This window comes from Python bivittatus, unplaced genomic scaffold, assembly GCF_059951505.1.
Source record: "Python bivittatus isolate LINGU-HERP-01145 unplaced genomic scaffold, Pbiv_v1 ctg000430_np1212, whole genome shotgun sequence".
NCBI classification, from domain to species: Eukaryota; Metazoa; Chordata; class Lepidosauria; order Squamata; family Pythonidae; genus Python; species Python bivittatus.
The window spans coordinates 4,347,186-4,364,106 of NW_028277071.1; the positions used below are offsets into that span (position 1 = coordinate 4,347,186).

Consider the following 16,921-nt stretch of genomic DNA (forward strand, 5'->3'; position numbering starts at 1 on the left):
TAAACATGTATCAAAGAAGCAAAGAAACACATAAAGGTCATGTGCAATCTTACATAGAGCTATATTAGATGAAAACTGATTATGTTCTCCCATGATTACATTTGACTCAGTATTATAGAATCAAGACTTGGAATCTAAAACTGTACAGAAGCATGCTGCATTTTCTAGCACCTTCTTAAAGAAGCTGCATCTTTTCCAGGGATCAAAAAATACCTGTGTGACATGTTGAACTGTGTTTTTAGAAAAAAAAAATTAAAATTCCTGATTTATATTCAAAATCATTATACATATTACCCTGGGGATCCTTAATATTACAACATTAAAATTGTATTAAAGTATTTGATAAACTTTTTAATATTAAAATTGTAATATTGAGAGTCTCCAGATTTATCGGAAATGTTAAAATATGCACGCCAACATATAAAAGTCCAATTTTTAATCTTATTCTTCCCATAATACACAGAGAACTCTACTTTGTAACTCAGAGAAACTGATACCCAAGAAATACTAGTGTGTTACATTTCTTACTTATGTTCTTTTTTCTTTTCTAGAACTTTTGATTATAAATTGGTAATATCGCCACTGTAATTACTAATTTAATTAGTTTTATTTCAACTTCATCTCTTAATTACAAGAGCTACAATTATCATGTAGTACCCTGAAAGAAAAAACAGATTTTTGTTGGGAAGTATCCAACAGGCTTTCCTATTTATGATTTCATTTTATCTATAATTCTCAGCTGGTGATTCTTCCTCTACAATTATCCCTTTAAACATGATAACTTCTGAGTTCCCCATAGATCTCAAGTGTGTTGCAAGAACCACTAAGCCAGAAATGCAATACAACAAAATAAAAGGATAGGAGAAAACACAATACAATATTCCAACCTGGGATTAAAGATAGTTAGAATTCTGAACTTTGACAATTGTTACTTATATGGGAACTTCCATTACACTATCTGAATTAATGAAAGACAGTCCTGGGAGGGATGAATTGGCTTAAAGAAAAAAACAGCTTCATTCAGGATGGTGGTATTTGAAGCATTAATTGTAGTGCTTTTGCCCCGAGTGGTGTGCCTGATCCCCAGTGCTAAATGCAGCATCAGTGAGCCTCTGCCTGTTCTTCACCAGCAGTATCAGCCTGGAGACTTCATCGTTGTAGGCATCCTGTCTAAGATCTACATATTCTATACCGTGATGGACTTCAGAGAAGCACCGTCTAGTAATCTCTTTGATGAAATCCTGTAATTTTATTTGAAACATAAAGACACATATTCATTTCTAATCTTACCTGAAATGGTTTCCTCAAAGGCAGTGAATAACATTCCATATAATGAGGGGAAAATACTGTGTATAATCCATAAATATTGAGCTGTGACTTTCCATCATATTACCACTTTCTGGGTCCAAGAACTCAGACTTTTAAAGAAGGGAACACTTCTGCATCCCTTTCATAATGTATAGATTCTCAATCATATTTAATTCAATACAAACTAATGTTGAATTCACTTGGGCTAATCTGCAAAGGCTTTCAAAAACACTGGGGCCTTTATCAAATATTTTGTTTATATGTTTCCATATTTTTATTATAATGCTAGTAAGGATAAAATTGAAAACTAAAGAGATGGAATGAATAAAGTTTGGGTAAATTGTGTTTTCATGGTAGTGTGCAGAAAAATGAACAAGAAAAGGCAGAAATTGCATAAACATTGTCCTGGTATCTGCTTCAGCACCATGTATTTCAAATACTTGAGGCTCCAAAATCATTTCTCTGTGGGAAATTGCATTAGAAAAGAATTTATTGGGGAGGGACAGAAATAATTATTTTAACCAGTATATTTCAAATGTTTTGAGTACTGGGCTTGTAAAAACTGGTGAGAAATATCCAGCAGAAGGTGGCAACATTTCCCCACATTCATATAAACACCAAATCTTTCAAATATGCTGCAGTGAATTCTGCTAAGTGTCAAACCTTGAACTAAATGCTGTGTGAAAGAATTATATAATTTTCCTTTCAGAGTGATCACACCAATCTATCAGCAATTCCTAGCTTTGGAATTTTCAGTCAAAGAGATCAATGAAAATCCCCAGATTTTACCCAATCACACTCTGGGCTTCCATATCTATAACAGTTATTTTACTGCGACATGGACCTATCGTGCTTCTTTAGACCTGTTCTCTACCAAGGAGAGATTCATCCCTAACTACAGGTGTGACAAGCAGAAAAGACCAATAGCTGCCATTGGGGGACCAACTTCTGCCATTGGAGCCCACATGACCACCATCCTGTCCCTCTACAAGATGCCACAGGTACAATGCCCACATGGAAAACAGGAACTTTTGAAGTCTGTCACACCTTCCTTCCAGTGGTGCGGGTTTGTCATGGCATGAGGGTGAGGGGAGAGAATTAGGGAATAAATGGGCCCACTGGATCTTGCAAAGTCTTAAGCCTTTTTTTTTTTTGCTTATGTATGTATGTATGTATGTATGTATGTTTTGTTTGAGTCTACTTCATGTATTCTTTTTATCGTAAAGTGTTTACCTGTTTCATATGCAACCCTTCCTATACGGTTAGAGTTGCTTAGCTTTGTAATATTCTACCTTAAATGATATGCCTTTATTTTCATCTCTGCTTAAATTTCAATGGTTATTATTTTTGCTGTTGTTGGTTTTATTGTTGTTGTTGTTATTCTTAATCTGTAAGACAATCTCTTCTCTTGCGCTTTAAAAAGGAAAAGAAAAAGAAAAAATGTGAAAGGGGAAGGAGAAGGAGAAGAAAAATAGGTTGTACAAACTGAATTGTAGAGAAAGAAAACTCACAGGGTATTTTGGTTTCATAATACCCACTGGATAATAATATCTTCTTAGACTATAAAAATATACTTAGAGGTGAATACACTATACCAGAACAAGCTGTGAGCTAATAAACGGCAGAGCCTGTTGAGTATTTATGTATGTATGTATTTATTTATTTATCAAATTTATATGGCCGCCCATCTCACAAGATAAAACAACTTTGACATATATGACACTTGATACTAGAGGATGCAATGTAAATTCTGCTTTATTGATAAAATACAGATATACAGTAGCTGTTCAATGAAATGTAATCAGGAGCAACTGCATGGGTGATCTGATGGAAACACTACCACTGGATCAACTGCACTGAAGCAGCCCTACCTATGAAGTAACTGGCCAGTTGTTCAAATGTCATATCTAGATATCTTCTGCTCATTTATTTGCATTAAAAACTAGATAATTCATAACATCTCAGCAACTTCCCATAACATTTCCTGAATTCACATGTAAAGTATGGCTAGAATGGAAGTTTGAAATCACAATTAACTCTTAATTTCTAATTTGTGGGCAAATGCTACATGCAACTTTTTCTTTTCCCCATGAAAGTGAAAGTGATTCTTCCCCATCCCACTTTTCCATCTGGTGTTTCTGCAGTTCATCTATGGCTCAACTCCAGAGACAAATGAAAAAGCACAGGCTGTTTCATACCAACAGATGTTCCCAAATGCAAATCATCAATACCATGGAATTCTCCAATTGATTCTCCACTTCCAGTGGACTTGGATTGGGATGGTGTATTTGAATAGTGAGAATGGTGAAAGGTTTGTACAAGATGTGGTTCCCATGTTTTCCCTGAGAGGTGTCTGTTTTGCTTTCACTGAAACGTGGCCAGCAATTACTTATTCTAATAATATTTTGACTTCTGTGGAAGCTGGGATTGAAACAGTCAATGTTATTATAAAAAGCTCTGCTGATGTAGTGTTAATTCATGGCGAAGCTGAGACTATGATTGTTTTGAGGATAATTCCCACCATATCCCAGGTGGAAGACATACCACTATTGGCAAAAGCTAAAGTGTGGGTGCTGACAGCTCAGATGCAGTTCACATCACTTCCCTTTCAAAGGCATGAAAACATAGACTTCCTCCATGGTGCTCTATCCTTCGCAATTCAATCCAAGGAGGTGCTGGGATTCCGGGAGTTTCTTCAGATGACAAAGCCAAACATGAAAAAAGAAGATGTTATTATCAAGCTCTTCTGGAAAAATGTATTTGAGTGTTCATTCTCCAGCTCCATGACAGAGGAGAAAGATGCAGTTGTCTGCTCTGGTGAAGAAAAACTGGACAATCTTCCTTCATCCGTATTGGAAATGGATATGACTAGCCCCAGCTACAGTGTCTACAATGCGGTCTTTGTGGTGGCACACGCTTTGCATGACATCCAGGTATCCATACTCAGATACCGAGCAGGAGATCATGAAGCCAAACGAAATCTTCTGAAACAACAGCTATGGATGGTAAAGTTCTAAGCAAATAAACTAAATTGCAGAGAGCTGACCATATTTTCAGTAAAGTAAGAGAACCTAGACTGGGGAGGGTGCTATTCTCCTGAGATTTTTTAGAGCCTAAATATGAACATTTAAAGAGACATAAGATTCTGTCTAACTGTAGCCTTAAAATTATGTATTTTAATGTGAGCAAGCAATATGATAAGTTTCTGATGATCTAATGATTCCATTCTACCTTAAATGAAAACATTAGATAAGCACACTGAACCTCTACAATGTGAAACATGTCACATTAGTGCTAGAATGAAACTGATATATCTATTGTCCTTAGCTGATCCCAAAAACATAAGCAGGGCCTAGTCATTTATTGGATAGGAAACCCGCTGGAAAAACAAATATTGTATACTGGTCTGGGGACTTGAAAAACAGCTTCTATATTGATTGATTTGATTGATTATGTGCCCTCAAGTCGTTGTTGATGATTAGTGACCACATAGACAGATTCTCTCCTGGATAATCTATCCTTAACCTGGTCTTTCAGGCCTTCTACTGGTGCACTTATTGCACCTATAACTGAGTCCATCTACCTTGCTTCTGGTCTTCCTCTTCTCTTTCCTTCCACCTTTCTCAGCATTAAAACCTTCTCGAGGGACCTAAAGTGCCATGTAATGTGTAATAATTTCTATATTACCCTCCAGAAAAAAACTACACTGTTGTTTCCATGAATTTATAAGGAGTTGACCTCCCTTCAAGGAAATGCATATTTTATCTGTAGAAAGTTGAGATATTTCAGTGTTGAATGTAATTACAAATTATTCTCCTTACCACAATATGCCTGAAACTCTTATCCTCTAATCATTTTAATGTTCTCCTGAAATAAAATGGAAATCAGGAGTTTTTTATTCTCAGTTTTTCTCTGATAGTTTTTCATGAATGTAGTTCTTTTATTAATTTGTGCTGCTTGTAAGTTTTACTCTGTTTTGGAAGTGATGATTATTCTCAAGACTATATGCTAAAATTGCAAGGTGTAATCAGCTTGCATTATCTTGCCTTCTAGATTTCCTAAAGCTTAAAGAGTTTATTCCCTGCATCCTCCAAAGAGGAAATAACATTATTTTTAATGTACTGGAATGTCTACTGTACTTTTTGCTTTTTCTTTTTTTAAATTTAGCTCAACCACTTTGTAAGAAGGGTGTCTTTCAATAACAGTGCAGGGGAACAAGTTTCCTTCAATGAACATGGAGAGTTAGAGGTTGGATTTGATATTATGAACTGGATTGTATTTCCAAATCAGTCTTTTCTGAGAGTCAGAATTGGAGGGATAGATAGCATGGATTCTCAAGAATTAACGTTCTCTTCTTCTGAAGAATCTATTGTGTGGCCTAGGAGATTTAACCAGGTATGGTTCAATTACATTTTAAATTATTTCCCATAATTATTCCACTGGCAGATTCAACATCCCTCCCACCAGTTACATTCAGAAACAAAACCCTCCATGCATTTTTTTTCTCTCCCATTAAGTTTCCAGGCCATGTGTCATTATGTGAATAGAGGGATGTGAATAGAGGGTTATATGAAAAAGTGTGGGGCCGTATGTGAACTTGGTAAAAAGAAATGCTGGTTTAGGGTTCCATAAGTGCCATGGATCATTTACAATAATAATAATTTGTACTTATGGTCCAAAGACTCAACTAACAAAGTATAAATATAATTAAAATGTTTAGAATAAGATAAACTAGTTTAACAGATAAAATAAATTCACAAATATTACACAAAATGGAATTGATGGAGGCATTTGGAGTTGGGTTGCCAATAAATTTAAGTAAAAAACAATAATAAAATAATAAATCATTTAAAAACTCAAAATTACTAATCTATCAATGAAGGTCTTGTTTTATAGTATAGTATAGTATAGTATAGTATAGTATAGTATAGTATAGTATAGTATAGTATAGTATAGTATACTTTATTGATTGATTAGTCATTTGACCATATCAAAACATAGGCATCGGCCAGAATAAGATACAATAAAATGGAGTGAAGTGAGGTACAGTAAAATAGGATAAAACAGACTACAGTGAGATAAAATAGATAAAGGTAGTAAGGTAAGGTAGAGTAAGGATAAAAAGTAGGATAAAATAGTATAAGATAAAATAGAGTGCACAGCTATATAATAAAATGAATATTAAAATTAGAAGACAGTATGTGTTCAGGTGAATTCATCACTTTTGCATGCAACCCTGATGTGTTCTATAAAACGTGTTCTCTGTTGGACAGCCCTAACTATAAATTTGGCAGTTCTAGTGGCTACGTATTTGTTTGTGCCCTAAAGGAAATAAGACAATCTTTTGTTAAAGTCCCAATATATAGTCTGTAATGTCTGTAAGTAGTGAGCCCTTATTGAGGCATATAATTGACAGTCGAACAGGACATGTGCAATGTCTTCTACTCCTGATACTCCACAAATACATATTCTCTCAGGATATGGCACTTGGTGGAATTGTCCATATTTGACCATAGAATCTAAGTGCTCAAATCTTGTTCAGGTAAGAGCTGTCCTATGGTATTGAGTCAAACCCATTGTCAGGTATTTTTCTGTTTGGAAGGACATTATATTTTTGGCCAGCCATTTCAACAATCTGCTGTTTGCAAGTGACTCAAGATCAGTTTGAGCATTAGCATCCAGAACTCTTTGTTTAAATATTGCTTTGGCCTGATTGGCTAAGAATAGATATTGTGTTGAGAAGCCAAGATGGGAGATGATTTGGAGAAATTGATTGATCCATGTGGTGGATTGAAGTGTGCCCGTCAGTTTTTCAAGGCGCATTTTTGGTAGTCTGTCAGGTTCCATTGAAACGATCCTCCAGCAGTAATTAAAGACTTTGATTACTGTTAGACTATACATGGAAAGGATGCCAGTTTCAGCTCTTACTGCTGCTGCAGGTGTATTCCTGCTGGTCCCTAAAATAGCTCTTAGAAAGTGTGCTTGATTTTGTTCCAGTAAGGAGGCCTTTGATAGCCCCCACAAATCTGCACCATATGTTAGCATTGGTACAATTTTCGCCTTGTGGACCTTTAGAATGGGGAGCAGAGAACTTGGGTGGGTGTATCTAAGTAATTTAGTCACCTTTTTGGAGCTGCTTATTGCCTTTATAGAACTTTCTTTGAAGCGGTTAGCCCAAGACCCTGTATCTGTAAAAACTACCCTTAAATATTAGAAGAAGTCTATTTCTTTCATAGGGTTTTATAGGGTCTATTTGTTTTATAACCATTGCTAAAAATCTGGATGTCACAACCTTAATTTTGGAATTTCTAAGAGTAAAATTTTAACATATTCAGAAATATCTCTTCCCAGATCTGATGTGCTTCAGTTAAATATTCAAATACATTTTCCAGATAATCAGCAACAACAACAACAATCCCCCAGTGAGGCACTACCTTGAGATTGTAGGGCTTGTGTGCTCCAAGAGAACGAGAGCTATGACAGAGGTTCAACCATACTGGGCAGGTCTCATCAGATGAACCAGAAAAAGAGTGTCTCTCCCACAAACAATATGGTGAGATGTAATTCAAAGAAACCCATACTGGACCGGTTGTCACCCGGGTTAACAAGGACTGCACTAGGTGTTCTAGTTCCTGGACATCTAGTGGGCTACAAGAGTCAGGGCTGTTCATTGAGCAACCAGGGCCAGCAGTTGCAGAACTACTGGAAGAAAAGTTGTTTATCCATTGCAAATATAAGAAGACTGAAGACAAAGGAATAATGATCTGCTCTTACAAATCAAGTCCAATGAGAACAGGATATCTGAAAAGAATGCACCAGTTCTGGAAAGAACAACAGCCAGAATTAGAAATAAAAGAACGGAAGCTAGCAGATCAACACTGATTTATAACACAAAATAAAATATTCACAAAAGTAGAATTGAAAGAACTACAAAGGTCTACCCAGAGCAAAGAAGTCAAAGCCTTGCCAGCAGTAGCTCAGACAGTAGAGTCTTCTCCTCAGAAAGAACAGACTCCTCTACCTAAAAAACAAGAGGAATTGAAACAAAGAATAACTGAGTATCTAGAACAGCACAAAAACAACAGAATAAGGTTGCCTGCATTGAAGCTTGTTACAAAGAAAAAAACTAGCACAAGTATTAAACGATGTCAGTACTGTAATACCAAATATAAGCACCAGCTCATTGCAAGAAATAAGCCAACTGATGTACAGCACAGTTATAGTTTTAACTGAATACCTCGGATGCAAAATCAACAAACAAGAAAAAAAGCCAAACAATGCACCACCAGCATGAAACTCAGGTTGGAAAATAAGATCAGCATGCTGAGATCAGATGCAAGCAAGCTAGAACAAATAAAAGAAAAGAAACTGAAGAACAAAAAGACCAAAGAATACCTGATCAAGAAATATCAGCTAGAAAAAAGGAAGATCAAAGAAGCACTAGAAATAATAAAGCAGCAAATAACAGCCATAGACAAGAAGATCAAAAGATACAAAGCTTGAATAGCACACTACAGGCAGAATCTCCTATTTCAGTCAGATCAGAAATGTTTGCACAAATCCACCAATGGAGAGACTGCAGTGAACCAATTAACACCTGACAAAGAAGCAGTGCAGTTCTGGGTGCAGCTATGGGACAACCAAAAGAAATTCAGCAAGAATGCAGGTTGGATAAGGGAGGTAGATAAGAATAAAAAAGAAGCTGATAAAGGTCAAGCAAAAAGGACAGCACCAGGCAACTACAGGCCAACGATCTGCTGGCCAACAACTTTCAGATTGCTAACTGGTGTGCTAGCTGATGCAGTCCAAGAGCATCTACCTGAAAACAAGAATGTCTGCAAGAAATGCCATTTGTCTGCAAGCAAGAACCGGTAGGACCACAAAACAGACAAAGTAATAGAAAATTAAGATGTTAAAGTGCTCTGGGACTTTAGAATTGAAACAGACCAGCACCTGCCATACAACACCCCAGACTTAACAACTGTTCATAAGAAGGGCAAAAAAGTCTGAATAGTAGACATTGCAATACCTGGAGACAGCATAATAGAAAAGAAAGAACTGGAGAAAATCACAAAATATAAAGACCTGCAAATAGAAGTAAAATGACGATAGCAAAATAAAGCAAAGATAGTACCAATAGTTATAGGTGCCCTGGGCACAATCCCAAAACATCTGGAGCCCCACGTGAAGACCATCAGCATTAACAAAATCAGCATCAGTCACTTGCAAAAGGCAGCTTTACTTGGAACAGCTTACATTCTGCAACCATACTTTTAATACCATCAAAAAAAAAAAAAAAATCTACCTATCCCAGGTCCTTGGGAAGGACTCAATAGGTGGATAAAAATGTCAAATCCAGCCTAAACATCTGGCTGACTGCATGACCAACAATATAATTCTATGAAATAGTTCCTACCCCATGAACAACAATTAAGCATGTGTGCAGAAGCAGTTAATGAAACAGCTCTACCCACATTATCTCTTACTTTGGCAATGAAAGAGTTTTAGTGATGCTTGGAATTCCTCATGACACATCCATAAATGGAAGTAATGGCACAAGGAATGGATGGATCAAGGAAAGGTTGGATGAAGGAAATCCTGATCCAATCAAGTCTTGTCCCAAAGCTGTCTCTTGAGCCTAAAAGTCTCACTAGGAGTGCATCAATATTCAGTTGTGCCTCTGTTACTCTCCTTTTATATATGACAACTCTGACCTACTGAAATAACTTACTGAACTGGAATATCATAGTCAACAATCCCAAGATGATTCTGCCACATTTACAGAAAGTTGTGTTCCAAAGAAGGGAAAAATAGGGCAGGTTTTGTCCTGGTGAGTGATGCTTCTTTTCTTCTGGCCTGACCAGATTAAGGGTGCTTTGTTTTGGGGCAGGAAGAGTCTTTTCAGGTCTGATGGGGTTATGTTAAGGAGGAGGGTAGCTGGGCATGGACCTGATCTTGTTTCTGAGAGCCTGGGAGGGATCCTTCATTTCTAGTTTGCCACAACAAAGTGTAATAACTAAATAAATATACAAATAAATAATGAAGGTACAATATTATCCAATCAAAAACATTCTCTTCTTTCATAATGGACAGGCTCAACCAATTTCTCTGTGTAATAGCAAGTGCCATCCAGGATACAGTAAGAAAAGGATAGAATCAAAGCCATTTTGCTGCTATGATTGTCTTCGATGTCCTGATGGGAAGATTGCTAACCAGGAAGGTAAGAGATCTTGTGCAGAAAGCTGAAAGATCTACTGACATCAGTACTCAAAGGCATTTCTTCTTTTATTATCCAAAAATAGATGATGATGGTGATGTTTTAATTCATCAAGGAATGTCACAGTATAAAAAAGGGAACAAAAAGATTCACTGTTGGGTTGTCTGAGTTTATTTTATGTATGTATGTATGTATGTATGTATGTATGTATTTATTTATTTATTTATGTTTCAAATTTAGACACCACCCATCTCACAAGGAAGTGAGTCTGGGTGGTTTACAATAAAAACATTGCTTTTCTTTCTGCAGATTTTTCATTATCAGGCTAGGTGACATCATCAATGCATGGTGAGTTATGAACTTCATATAGACAGGCAGCAAGCTCCAATCTCCCATGAAGTGATGACGCTACCTAGCCTGGCAATGAAATGTCTGCAGGAAGAGAAGCAAGCTCAGACAACCCCAAGAACCCAATCACTCAACCTTGAGCTACATGGACAGTATTCTCCACTATGGCAAAATAAATCACATCTTTGCCTCGTGTTCTTCAGAAACATGAGTTCCAGCCAGGAAACTAGGAATTATCCAAGAAACATTATCCAATATAACATGTGCACAACAAGGTGGATGGGGGGGGGGGGGGTAGGTAACACCCCAGTTGATGTAACTGAAACATTTAGTTCTCTACAAATCACTTACTCTGTTTGCTATTCCGCCTAATTCACCAATAACTATATGGATTATTGTGCAAGATCCTGACCATATTCTACCCATTTCAAACGTTAAATCTCTATCTTTTGTCATTTTTTTACAATTCTGTTTTCTTGATTCTGTTGTCCACAAGCATTGCCACAACAAAATTTACTCATTTCAATTATTGTTACATCTGGTGTATTGTGTTCTAGACTGAGATCAATTTGCATACAAAAATCCCATACAATTTTAACAATATCATTTCCAACTTCTTTAATTTTGTGATTACACCACATTTGCAAAACTCAGAAATTATGTTTTCACAGATGTCAATAACAGTAATAATAATAATAATAATAATAATAATAATAATAATAATAATAATAATAATGCCAAAACCAGTCTAAACATCTGGCTGACTGTCAACCAACCATAATAATAATAAAGCTGCCTTTTGCAATTGACTGATTGTGATTTTGTTGGGGCCAATGGCCTTCAGGTGGTGCTCCAGATGTTTTGGGATTGCACCCAATAGTAATAGGTGCCTTGGATGCAGTCCCAGGGCATCTGGAGTGCCACTAGGGGACTATCGGCATTGACAGGGTCACCATCAGTCAATTGAAAAAGGCTGCTTTACATGGAACAGCTTACATCCTGCGATGATACCATTAACACCAACAAACAACAACATCTTGGGAAGGACTCGATAGCTGGATAAAAATGCCAAATCCAGTCTAAACATCTGGCTGACTGTGCATGGTTGCTTTTACAATGGTATAACTAGGTATGACAATTTGGTTTTCTCAACTGTTTTAGAAAAAGAAATATCAAACTGGTTATGTAAATTAAAATAAGAGCAGAGATCACATTGGACTTCTTGCTTTGTGTGCAATATTTGATCTTTCTGAACTCCAAAATGGGAAAATCACTCTTAATGTTGTGATTCTAACAATATCAGTTAAAATCCATCACTGAATTTCAGTCTTGATCCAGATGACTTTTGGAGTTAATTTACTGTCCAGCTTACCTGCATCTGGTAGCATCATCAGAAAGGGTCTGTATGCAAATAGTGTCAGGTGCCATAAAGAAATTAAAAAAAAATTTTTTTTGGAAGATTAAAATTAACTGCTGTAAAATATTCCGTATTTTTTTGCAATAGGAATAATTCTAGATTCTGTCCCCATGAACCCCAGTTGTCAGTTAGTGAATTTTGTATGTGTGATTTTTAGCAGTTCAAGTGAGATTTTAGGCTAGAAAGCCATGCAGAAACAGAATTGAGTTAAATTAGGGCTATAAATGAATACAAATAAAATAATATTTACAAATTACAAATTCAAATTCCAGTTACAAATTCCAGTTATAAATACCACAAGTTCACAAACCTATCTATCATTACTACTTTTTAATATACAAGAAGCAAATATGATAATGTTGATTTTGGTTATGAAGAAACATTTTCAGAGTTACTTGGGAATTCCTTTTACTTGAAATGCAACATATGTCCTAGCTTATTAGCCACTGCTGGTGACAGACATTTATGCAAATTGTAGAAATTTGTTTGGTTTTCAGATTCTAAGTCAACAATCATCACTTGATGACTGTTATGTTATCATTTGATTACTGAATGGAATTTTGGAACTACCCTATTTCTAACTCATCATTTCTTTTCTAGATATGGATGACTGTTTTCATTGTTCAGAAGATCAGTACCCAAACAATAGCCAAGATTTGTGTCTCCCAAAAGTTTTAACATTCCTGATGTACGAAGAATTTTGGGGAACTATTTTAGCCAGCTCTGCTCTTTTCTGTTCTTTCATTACGGCTGTAGTCCTCAGGATTTTTATTAAACATCAGGATACTCCTCTAGTTAAAGCCAATAACCGGAACCTGACTTACATTCTCCTCATTGCTATCTTGTTGTCTTTTCTTTGTGCCTTGCTATTCATTGGCCAGCCATCCAAGGTGGCATGTGTCCTTCGTCAAACTGCTTTTGGGGTTATCTTCTCAGTGGCCATTTCTTGTGTTTTAGCCAAAACTGTCATTGTGGTTCTCGCTTTTATGGCCACCAAGCCTGAGACCAAGATCACCAAATGGGTGGGGAATAAACTTGCCATGTCTGTAGTATTTGGCTGCTCTTTTATTCAAGTTATGGTTTGTACTACATGGCTGACAACTTCTCCCCCATTCCCAGATGCTGACATGAGTTCAATGGCAGAAGAAATAGTTCTGGTGTGTAATGAAGGATCCAACTATATGTTCTACTGTGTCTTGGGCTATTTGGGCTTCCTTGCCTTTGTTAGCTTCATGGTGGCTTTCTTAGCAAGGAAATTGCCTGATGCTTTCAATGAAGCCAAGTTTATCACTTTCAGCATGTTGGTCTTCTGTAGTGTTTGGTTGTCCTTTGTTCCAGCGTATCTGAGCACGAAGGGAAAATATATAGTTGCTGTGGAGATCTTCTCCATTATAGCCTCTAGTGCTGGGTTACTGATTTGCATCTTTTCTCCCAAATGCTACATCATTGCGTTGAGGCCTGATCTGAACAAAAAAGAAAAACTAAGAATAAAAAACAGTACAATAATATAAACCTGGATGACCTTTAATCCTTCTGAATTAGTTAATAGTACTTTAGCCATGTATTGATTTTGTTTGTTTGTTTACTGATAAATAAATAAATAAATAAATAAATAAATGTGATTCTCAGTGGCTTACAAAATTAAAACAACCTCACCAGACAACCCCTGATACCTAAGAAAACATTGATTCAACTCACCCACAACAACAGCAGAGCTCATCCAATCTCTGACCAAAATGCCTGGGGGAACAGCCAGGTCTTCAATGTCTTGCTAATGGCTAACAGGGTTGGGCCATCCAAATCTCCTGGGCAATGCTGTTCCATAGGTCAGGTGCTGCCACTGAAAAGACACGACTCCAGGGACCAAGAAGATGACATTGTTTAATAGAAGGGATTTGATAGAATTAAGTTGTGTGGGACTTATTCCTCAATATACCTGAAAAAGAAATTAGTCTAAATCATCAAGTTAACAAAAATAGAAGGAAATGGATTGCCTTCCTTGTCACTTTAGTAATATACTTGGCACTGAAACATCTATGTTCCTTGTCTTTATTTCTGTTGGTCTCTTTTATTACTTTGGAACCTGTACTGTATTTTGGAATTATGCTATTTAAGTAGAACTGCATGCACAATGTATAATTAAAATGTAGCAAAAGCAATATAATCCCTAATTTTTTCATTCGGCCATAAGAAGGGTTGGAGAAAACTCACAGTTGCCTAGCTGAATGTGCACAATTGGATATTTGCAAGAGTGATGTTGGGAAGCATATAAATTCCCTTACAAAAAGGAGGACAAAAAGTTTTATGACCTTAGTTGTTACAAAGAGGCATGTCCTCTGCTATAGGATTAGAAATGTTTCATGTAACACCAGAACCAACCATTGAACACCCCCAATATTTCCAGGAAATGATTGGTAGATCTCAAATCCTTTATTTAGCAGCATAAGCATCTCATGTTTGCCATGCATACCAAAGACCTTTTTTGTCACTGACCAAGTGACCAAAGGACAGGAGAAGTGCCATTTTGGTGGGCTGTTAGATGGGACTTCAAACTACTCTTCCCTCCAGTTCTGTTTTATAAGCCATGCTGGATTACTTCAGCTTCATTTCTATGGTAATATGTGTCCAAGATCAATAAGAACCAAAAGACCATTCACACAGCATGTTATTTTCCTTTCCATTTTCTATTGGGTCACTGTCCTGGTTGTCAGTTTTTATCGGGTATACACCCCTGGAGAAAAATGTCCATAATTCTTGATTGTTTTTGAGATATAAAAATCATAACATTTTGAGATTGAGATGTTGATGTACACATCAACATCTTCAGTTACTGGGTATAACTCCTTTTGTTTATAGCCATCTCTAGTGAAGACCTAAGCCTTTCCTTCCTCAGCTCAGTATGTAAATAGCTTTCAGCAAGCGCTTACAGAAGCTCTAGAAAGAGGGGGCTGTTACTTTAAGAGCATAATTTGAAATTGCAAATGGTCTCTTTATAATATTCCTCAAACACTGTCTAGTTTAGATAGCAAACTTCGCAAACTTGCAATTCCTTTATGTTCAGTTGTAATCTTCAAATGGAATGTTAAAGCCCACACCTTCAGGATGCCGATACAGTACCTTAAGTAGGTTTATTTCCAGGGGTTTCAGATAATTTACAAGGCTTTCTATTTCTTTTACTCTGTCCTCCCTCTGAGCAACCCAAGATAAAGTTTCATAAATGATTTGCTCTAGAGATTATGCTCCAAAAGAGGGAAAATATAATAAAAATTTAAGACTCAAAATCTCAAGTAAACTCTGGCTGTCTCATCCTCCACATCCCCTGGAAGCAATCTCTGATTAATCACATCATGTTCTCAACAATCCTTCCAAGAAAGGGGAGGTTGACAAATTGGCAAGAGTTGTCTAAAACTGTAAGGCCATTTCTAGGTTACATCAGTGTCAGAGACCATGTCATGATCATTCACAAAAAATCTGGTAGCTGTCCATTGATCTGGATTTTTCCCCTTCACTATTCAAGGGCCATAGGTAGCACAAAAATCTTATCAGATAATGTGTTCAAGAATGTATACCCCTTCCTAACCTGACTTGGAACATCTCGCATCTTAATCCAGTCTTGCAAATGTATATTTTTCAGGTCTCTTTTCTAATACAACTTTTCAACCCTTTATTGTCTGGCCATTAATTTATCTAGCCAGTTTATACTGTGGCAAAAGAAACCAAAGGTACAATCAATAGTAATAGGTGCCTTGGGTGCAATCCCAAAACATCTGGAGGACCACTTGAACACCATTGGCATTGACAAAATCACCATCAGTCAATTGCAAAAGGCAGCTTTACTTGGAGCATCTTACATCCTGCGATGATACCTTTAACACCATCAAACAACAAGATATGCCTATCCAGATCCTTGGGAAAGACTCAATAGGTGGATTAAAATGCCAATTCCAGTCTAAACATCTGGCTGACTGTGTGACCAACAATAATATTTGATATTCTGGAGATACTTTCTGGGATAGAATATGTTTAAGTAGCACTGATAGCTTGTGCATAAACCTATTTGGCTTGGTCTTGAGACCACTTCATGACCACTTTCTTCAACTAGAATCTCCCATTCTGTCAAATGTTGGTGTTCCCCAACTATTCTGAATTCAGGCAGGTCAGACCAGGAGATGTAATCTCCCTGTGATAATCCCTGTCCTATTGAACAGTCTTCCTCTACTAGTGAGCCTTTCCCCAACCTTTTTGACCTTCTGTGAACAAGTTAAGATGGAGCTTTAATTAACTGAGAAAATACTAGCATTCATTTCCTATGATCACTCTGCTTTTAGATGGAATGTTAGTTTTTCTGATTTTACTTGTATTCATACAGTTTGCTTTAGACAGTGGAAGTTTTATGGGCTTGGTGGCCATGAAAGCCAGAACCACAATGATGATTTTGGCCAACACACAAGAAATAGCCACTGAGAAGATGGTACCAGTAGAGGTTGATGAAGGTGTCGTCATGGAAGGTTGGCCAAGGAATGGCAAAACAGGGTGAAAAGAAAATAGGAGGGCAACCAGGAGACCTTATGTGAGATTCCAGATGTTGGCTTTGACTATGGGAGGTTTCTGATGCTTAATGAAGATCCAAA

The 16,921-nt window shown here is 36.8% G+C and overlaps 1 protein-coding gene across 1 annotated transcript; it reads left to right on the forward strand.

Moving 5' to 3' along the window:
* The first annotated feature begins 1,025 nt into the window (after window positions 1–1,025).
* Window positions 1,026–16,827, forward strand: LOC148215300 (vomeronasal type-2 receptor 26-like). Its single transcript, XM_088144052.1, has 5 exons — window positions 1,026–1,243; window positions 2,018–2,309; window positions 3,573–4,313; window positions 5,476–5,703; window positions 16,660–16,827. Exons 1-5 carry the CDS (start codon window positions 1,026–1,028, stop codon window positions 16,825–16,827), a joined length of 1,647 nt encoding a protein of 548 aa, XP_088000178.1.
* Window positions 16,828–16,921: the final 94 nt, after the last annotated feature.